The 8,611-nt window shown below is 38.5% G+C and overlaps 1 protein-coding gene across 1 annotated transcript in view; it reads left to right on the top strand.

Annotated features, from left to right (window-relative positions):
• Positions 1–3,201: 3,201 nt before the first annotated feature.
• Positions 3,202–8,611, top strand: part of SUCLG2 (succinate-CoA ligase GDP-forming beta subunit) — a 210,900-nt gene continuing 205,490 nt past the window's right edge. Inside the window, exon 1 of the mRNA XM_029917626.1 lies at positions 3,202–3,343. Within this exon, the coding sequence (XP_029773486.1) occupies positions 3,262–3,343 (82 nt within the window). The 5' untranslated portion in view covers positions 3,202–3,261. The remainder of the gene's footprint in view (positions 3,344–8,611) is intronic.

Genomic DNA, 8,611 nt, shown 5'->3' with positions numbered 1-8,611 from the left:
GTCAGAATACTACAGATAGGCTAGGTTCTGCAACACTAACAGGTAATCTCCAGAATCTCAGTGGCTAAAAATCCATAAAGGTTTATTTTTCATGACACATTCTTTGGGAGTAACCTGGGAATGTGTCTGTTTTCACAGAGGCCCCTGGATGATAGATTAGCTGCCCACATGAATATTCCCATTCCCCATGTCAAGACTGAACTTAGGGGGAGAGGAGGGGTTGGCCACATCAAATGTTGGTCCAGATGAGTTATACACCTTATGTATTTATGAACTATGTTACATAACCGTACCTAATTTCATCTAAGGCAATGAAGGAAGTTTGCATGAGTGACCGCCGTATGGAGAAATAATCCTACTTCACTTTTCACGATGGCTTTGACTATTAGACAATGCACGTGCTTAGTATAAGGCCAGTGCTCCATAATAGAAGATGAAACTATTATTATTGTTTTTATGATTCAGCAGTTGATTGTATTTCCAGCATACTTGACACCATCCACTTACTTAGTAAATTTCTCTTCTCCTTTTTTCCTCCTGCTCAAAATGCAGGGGTGGATTTAACCTTTTCTTCTCTAGACATACCACAAATTCTTAGTGAGGTTGAGTTCATGCAGTTTTAGATGCAGTCCGGAACCCTCCTCTTCTGAGCTTAATAAGTATGACAAAGGTAGCTGATTCTGTAAGATGATCCCTTTGTGGAGTGCTAGCTTGGATATCTGCAGTAGCTCAGAACTGTGTTCACTGTTGGTTTTCAATTTAAGAGCAACAGACTTTAAGCAGGCTTTTTCATCTGAGTCAGTGTAGAAACGGTCAATATGTATTATATGTCTATGAAGCTGGTCTCTGGATCAATTGCAATTAGTTTGCAGCGGATTGCATTAACATATCCAGAATTAATATGGTGAGTGTTCTAATGAAAAGGAATTGACCAGACCATACTGTGGCAGTTTTAGTCTCTCTCAAATGCTCTTCGCAAATTGTATTTCTTTTTTTCTTTTTCTGTTAATGGCTTTAAGTTGGTATGTCAACATATACTTAATCTATTGATCCTTCTCCATCTGCCTTTTAAGAGTGATCTTAGCATATAGTATATATCTAATGTTTAATCTTCTCTTTCATTAGGGAGCTTTCACTAAATGTCTTAAACTTGAATTTTTTGGTATGTTTTGTGATGTGTTATTAAGACTGTTAAGTCAGTGTGTATGTTCATGTGTGAAATTTTGTTTTTCAAATTATTGTTTCATCAAGACTTAAAATTCAGAAGTAACATTAACAAGTCATATACAGTTAATAAACCATACAGTAAATGATGTGACCATAACTTCTCTGGAAATTTATTTTAAAACTCTGGTGCTATTTATTTCTAAAGAAGAAGGGCAGACAACTTCAGCATTAAAAACATCATTACCAGTATTCAGAAGGGTGGAACAGAAAGATGTCTTTAGGCTAGATCATGTCAAAATTTGAATTTTTTATGAGTATGTTTAAATTATTTTGTTTTAGTTCTGAAGGACTTCTGCTTTTCTATTTTTAGAGAAAGTCACTTTGTGGAAATGAAAAATCTGTAGTTGGGAAACAAAAGGAAAAAAGGCTGGACCTACTCATTTGGCCATTCTTGAGTATCTTCCATGTGCCAGGCATCATCAAATTCCTCTTAAAGATACAAACAATTTAAAGGTACACTCTGCCCTTGAGTAAACCTCAGTTTAGTTGAAAGGTTCTAGAGCCTCCTTGGAATGTCCCGTAACCAGAAGAGCTCCATGTAGCTTAGAGATTCCAGAAGAAAATGCCATTTTAGGGACACATTTGAGGCCTGAAATCTAATGGTTCCATGTTGTAACACCCTGTGGACCTTAGTGTTTGGTGTGATACTGCTTTGGCCATCCACCAAGGCCATTGACAGAAGACAGTAGGCACTGTGACAGGTGATTTTCCATCACTCTTGTGATAGTGATTCTGTTGTATGACGGACTTTTTGGTTTGTGCATATTGGCATTGTTATCTTATATACTGTTGGGCTGTGGTGTTTTTTTTTTTCCTCCATCAGGACTCATGGATGGAAATGAGCTTAAACTAGGTATATTCATTCTTTTTTCTTTTACAAATATGGAATGCTGTTTATCTTACTGAATAAAATGAGAATTTATTTGCTTGTGTTATTCTGCTCCTTAATTACTTTCTTTAAGCACAGATTAGAAAGTAATTGATGGTGCATATTGGACGAAACCGCTTCTACATGATACTTCAGCAAAGTTACATTAATACCTGAGTCGCAGTTTTTAGGAAGTAGTTTATTTATGATGATTATTTCAGGTTACCATCTTCAAATTTGGTGTGAAAGAGTTAATCTTCAATGATAATGATTTTACCTAGAGTCCGTTAAAAAGCATGGCAAAGAAGTGGATTAGTCGGTAGTCCATTGAACCTCAAAGTGTTAAAAATTTTTTCTGAGATACCTTACACTGATTAACAATATGCACACAGTTATTAAAATAATGCTATGAACTTTATTTGGGGTGTGAATGAGGGGAGGTATATCCTCTATAATGCATTTCTTAACATTTTTAAAAGGAACTTTTTAGGGGTGCCTGGGTGGCTTAGTTGGTTTTCTCCAACTCTTGGTTTTGGCTCAGGTCATGATCTCACGGGCCGTGGGTTCCAGCCCTGAGTTGGGCTCTGCACTGAGTGCAGTGCTTGATTCGGATTTTCCCCTCCCCGTCTTGTTCTCCTATGCTTTCTCTTTCTTTCTCAAATAAACAAACTTAAGAAAATGACTTTTTATTCTATTTTAATGGTTTTATTTATTTTTAAACATTTACAGACTCAGAGAGCTGTAAAGAAAATGCAACAAGTCCCACATACCCTTCCCCTCTTCTCCTCATGGTTAGTTCAATATCAAAACTAGGAAATTGATATCAGTACATTCTTGTTAACTAGATGATAGACCCTATTCATTTCTCACCATTTCTTTAAATCTGCATTCATTTGTGTGTGGTGGTTGTCTTTAACATTTTTGATTAGGAAAACAAGCATGAAGAATCTATGTAGGATTTTTTTTTCCTTTAAAAAAGGTGTTGCTGATTGTCTTTTGTGGGTACCTTTAAGACTGGCTACATACGTTGACTGTTATTTTTCTTGTTATTTGTAAACGTTCTTACCTCCCTCTCTGTCTCTCTCTCTCTCTCTCAATCTCTCCAGGCAGTGCAGTTAACCCCACGAAGATGGCTGAACCTGCAGGAATACCAGAGCAAGAAACTCATGTCTGACAATGGAGTGAAAGTTCAAAGATTCTTTGTAGCAGACAGTGCGAAGGAAGCTCTGGAGGCTGCCAAGAAACTAAGTAAGCTAATTCACAACAGGTGAAATACACTTGCCCAAATTAGTAACTTCACAGGTAGCTGTGTCCCAGTAGGTAAATTTCTTTGTAGCAGTTATAGGAACAGTGATGATTCAGTGGAGAGCTATTGAATTGCAAAGGCAAAAAGGCCCAATTAGGAAAACTTGATTCTTTTTTTTTTCAGGAGATAGCAGCGTCTGGGATGTCACTCTGGTAATTTTTCCAAAAAATTCAGCCACCTTTTCACATAGTTCTCTTTTCTGTGGGATAGTAGCAGGGAGAAATAAGGGTGTAGAGTGTCAAAGAGAAGCCCACAGCAGGGTAAGGCAGGAAAGATGATTGGCATCCTTTTTAAGCCTTTAATAGGGAAAGTTCTCTGAGTGGAGAAGAGGGAGGGGAAGAATATGCATTTAGACCCGCTGAGTTTGGGTCAGGGTTTTGCCCTCCCATTTATGAGCTCTGTAACTTTGTATAAGTGCCTTATTTTTGGGCCTCAGTTTCCTCATATAGAAATGAAGGCTAATGTGTTATCTCCTAATGCTGGTGTGAGCCTTTAAGGAGACTATATACATTGGTAGGTGGTAGAAAATCTAACTAATTTCCTTAATTATAGGTTGAGTAATTAGGAACCAGATCCAGCTGTTTTTTCATGAATATTCCTTCTGGTAGCATACAGACTTTCTTATTATCAGTCTGGATTGGCACTGTCCGCTAGAAATATAATGTGAGCCATGTAAGTACTTCAGAATTTTCTGTATTCAGAGAAGTAAAAAGAAATGGGTGAAATTAGTTTTATTAATATACTTTGTTTATCCCAATATATCCAAACTATTATATTCCAGCATGTAAATATTGTAAAACACTTATCAATGGGACAGTGTACGTCCAGTGTTTCTCATAATCTTTCAAAATCTGGTTTGTGTCCGACATCCCAGCCCATCTCATGTCACACAAGCCACATTTCGGATACTTGATAGACAGGTGGGGCTGGTGGCCGTGGTGTCAGTCAGCATAGATCTGGACGCTAGAAGGACTCACCTGAGTCATCTTTGCCTGCGGTCTTGGAGAGCAGTTGTCTCCCACCAGAAAGGATAGAGCATCTGCTCACTGCCCTTGCCAGGCAGCTGTAGCGAACAAGTTCGAGAGTGCGAGATAGAAGCAGGCTCCATGCTTCTATTTCCCAATTTTCTGTGCTCTTTTAAGAGTAAGCAGCGGGGTACTTCAGCTAGTAATTGTTCTTTTATCTCCCTTACAGCGTCCCCCCAGATGCTTATCTGCCAGATCTTTTCTGTGTTATGTCAGCTGAAATGTATGCTTACTCTTCCCGCCAACAAATATTTATTGATTGTCAGCCACATGTGTCAGGCACCATGGATACAGCTGTGGAAGAGAAGTAGGCCCTCTTTCTTTTAAAACTTACATTCTAGAAGGAAATTAATTTGTAATTTTCAGATGCTAAATGTAGAAATTGAGAATGACTTACAGTTTAAGAAATGGAAATTGGTTTCACTTTCAAAAACTATCAGAATTGGTTTTCATGGTGAAAAGAAAAAGGTAACATTCGCCCCACACCTGGATGAGAGCTCCTCTCTGCAGTGCGGGAATAGATTCAGTAAAAGTTAGTACTCCAGCCTTTTTACATGAAAGGGTCATTTTTGTTTTATACTCCTGTGCTTCCGGGAATGGATAATGAGAACAAAGAAATGTAAAGTTCAAGTTGGTCTTTGGTCTTCATTTTCCCCCTCATTTCTGCAATTGTGCTGACATGCTAGTATTCCAGGTCCAGGGGTCCTCCCTAAGGGGGTTCTGGAAGCCAGCTGATTCCTGCCCCCTCCCCACTTAGGCGTAGCATAGCAGAGAGGGCTCAGTGGAGACTGGGGCTTACCGAACTAAGTGGCTTCTTAGTCACCAATTGGTTTTATAAGCATTTATTTAGCTGCTGCTTTGTAGTTGTGCATTCTATACTGTGTTTGTAAGGCAGAATTTTTTCTCTTCAGGAATTAATGGGCTGGCCTTTATATGCTAGGCGCAGGCAGGGAAAGAGACAGACAATAAAGCAAGTTTAAGTAAAAGAAAAGTAAAATTAAGAAAATTAAAATAAACTTTTCAAAAAGCCATGTTGTTTCTTGAGGAGCAGTTTGAGGAAAATGAGAATGACCCAGCCGTGTCCATGCGGTAGCCTGTGCAAAGCTGTGTAACTCATTTAAGTGCCATGGCTGTGGCAGTGCCTGTTGCTCCTGGGTAGGGCTAACGGAATTTAGAGAAGGAATCCAAGCCCCTCATGTGCTGAATGAATGAGTAATCCTTCTCGTACTCAGTGAGGAGTTTTGGAGGAAGGAAGGCCTCCTCTGGCTTTTGTTGTGTAATAGACCGTTTCGATCAGAGGGAATATTTGTAGTGTTGGAAAAAGAGATGGTACCAAGTCTGGTTAGTTAAAAATGAAGTAAATTGATTGTAAACATAAAAGTCACGTAGGTTGGCTGGAGAGAGCAATACCAGACGAATCTGGCAAAACTTCACAGTGTTTATCTTACTGTTGCTGCAAGGTAGACAAGCACAAAAAGGACAGGTTTTACTAAATAACTTTGAGGTTAAGGTTAAAGCTGGACTACACGTGCATCTTTCCGCCTGCTCTGAAAATGGGACATCTGCCCCCACAATTAGGATATCTTAATGGAGAAAAATTACAGAAAAGGGTAATATGCTTAATGTGTGGTAAGTGCGGTGTAAGAGTTTGTTGCTATCATCATCATCATCATTATCAGCATATGATATCAAGGAGTTCACCACCCTCATGATTCAAAGTCAGACAGGTCAGAGATGTGTGATCAGTATTTTCTTGATCCTGTTTTAAGACTTCATATTTTATTTTTTATTTTTTTAAATGTTTTTAAATTTATTTTTGAGAGATAGAGACAGCGCAGGCAGAGAAGGGTCAGAGAGAGAGGGGGACACAGAATCCGAAGACAAGCTCTAGGCTCTGAGCTGGCTGTCAGCACAGAGCCCGATGCGGGCCTGGAACCCACGAATGTGAGATCATGACCTGAGCCGAACCCAGACGCTCAACCGACTGAGCCACCCAGGTGCCCCAAGACTTCATATTTTAATTTGAAAAATTTATAAATGACTGAAATGTATTTGCTTACTACCTTTCCACTTTATATTTGGATGCATTTGAAATACAGTGATACATATGAAGTACTTTGAAAATAAGTGTCAGTGTTACTCATGCCTGTGATTTCCAGGAATCTCTGTATGGATTATAAAGCTCTTTCTTTGTGTCTGAACCCACATTCCTGGTTGCCTCTTGGCCATCTGTTTATGGATGCCTCCATCTCTCCTTGCCCAAATGGAATTTGTCACTTCCAGAGGTTGCTCCAAACCTTCTCTTTTTCTTATCTCCTCCTACTTACCCATCTGAGATTCCTCCGCATCATCTTTTTTTCTTTAAGTTTCTATTTCAGTTCTAGTTTGTTAATGTACAATATTGTATTAGTTTCAGGTATGCGGTGTACTGATTGGGCACTTCCATACACCAAGTGGTGCTCATCTTGACCAGTGCACTCCTTAATCCCCATCATCTATTTCCCTGTCCCCATCCTACCACCCCTCTGGCATCCATGTGTTTGTTCTCTATCATTAAGAATCTATTTCTTGATTTGTCTCTTTTTCCACTTGTGCTCATTTATCTATGGTGTTTGTCTCTCTCTGACATATTTTGCTTAGCATTATACTCTCTAACTATATCCATGATGTTGCAAATCATGAGATTTTATTTTTTTTATGGCTGAATAATATTCTCTCTCTCTCTCTCTCTCTCTCTCTCACACACACACACACACACACACACACACTATACCCTTCTTTATCCATTCATCACTTGATGTGCACTTGGGCTGCTTCCATATCTTGGCTATTGTAAATAATCCTGCAATAAAAATAGAGGTGCATATATCACTTTGAATTAGTATTTTTATATTCTTTGCATAATAGCCAGTAGTGTGGTTGATGGATCATATGGTAGTTCTGTTTCTAACATTCTGAGGAACCTCCACACCATTTTCCACAGTAGCTGCACCAGTTGGTATTCCCAGTGCTTGAGTGTTCCCTTTTATTCCACATCTTTGCCAACACGTTTTGTTTCTTGTGTGTTAAGTTTAGCCATTCTGACAGGTGTGAGGTGATACCTCATTGTAGTTTTGATTTACATTTCTTTGATACTAAATGATGATGAACATTTTTTTATGAGTCTTTTGGCTATCTGTATGTCTTCTTTGGAAGAAGATCTGTTCATGTCTTCCGCCCATTTTTTAATTGGATAATTTGTGCAGTTTTTTTAGTGTTGAGTTGTTTAAGTTCTTTATATATTTTGGCTACTAAGCCTTTATCAGATATGTCATTTGAAAAATCTTCTCCCATTTCATAGGTTGCCATATAGTGTTGTTGACTGTTTTCTTCACTGTGCGGAAGCTTTTTTCTTGATGAAGTCACAATAGTTCATTTTTGCTTTTGTTTCCCTTGCCTCAGAAGACACATTTAGAAAGAAGTTGCTACAGCTGAAGTCCAAGAAGTTACTGCCTGTGTTGTCTTCTAGAATTCTGGTCTCAAATTTAGATTTTTAATCCATTTTGGATTTATTTTTGTGTATGGTATAAGGAAGTGGTCCAGTTTCATTCTTTTGCGTGTTACTATCCAGTTTTCTCAACGCCATTTGTTAAAGAGACTGCTCTTTTCCCATTGGATGTTCTTTCCTGCTTTGTCAAAGATTAGTAAACCATGTGGTTGTGAGTTTATTTCTGGGTTTTCTGTTCTGTTCTATTGCTCTGTGTATCTGTGTTTGTGCCACTACCATACTGTTTTTATTACTGTAGCTGTGCAATATAACTTTAAGTCTGCAATTGTGATGCCTCCAGCGTGGCTTTGCTTTTTTAAGATTGCTTTGACTGTTCATAGCCTTTTGTGGTGCCTGTTTAGGACTGTTTGTTCTGGTTCTGTGAAAAATTCTGTTGGTATTTTGGTAGGAATTTCATTGAATCTTGTCAATTGCTTTGGGTAGTACAGACATTTTAACACTAATTTGTTCTTCCAATCCATGAGCATGGAATGTCTTTCCCTTTCTTTGTGTCCTCGTCAATTACTTTGATCAGTGTTCAGATTTTCAGGATACGGGTCTTTCACCTCTTTGGTTAGATTTATTCTTGGGTGTCTCATTATTTTTGGTGCAGTTATAAATAGGGTTGTTTTCTTAATTTCTCCTTCTGCTTCATTATG

The sequence above is a fragment of the Suricata suricatta genome, chromosome 12, assembly GCF_006229205.1.
Source record: "Suricata suricatta isolate VVHF042 chromosome 12, meerkat_22Aug2017_6uvM2_HiC, whole genome shotgun sequence".
NCBI classification, from domain to species: Eukaryota; Metazoa; Chordata; class Mammalia; order Carnivora; family Herpestidae; genus Suricata; species Suricata suricatta.
Note: the sequence above shows the minus strand (reverse complement) of the source record. Positions and strands in the feature narration are given on the sequence as shown.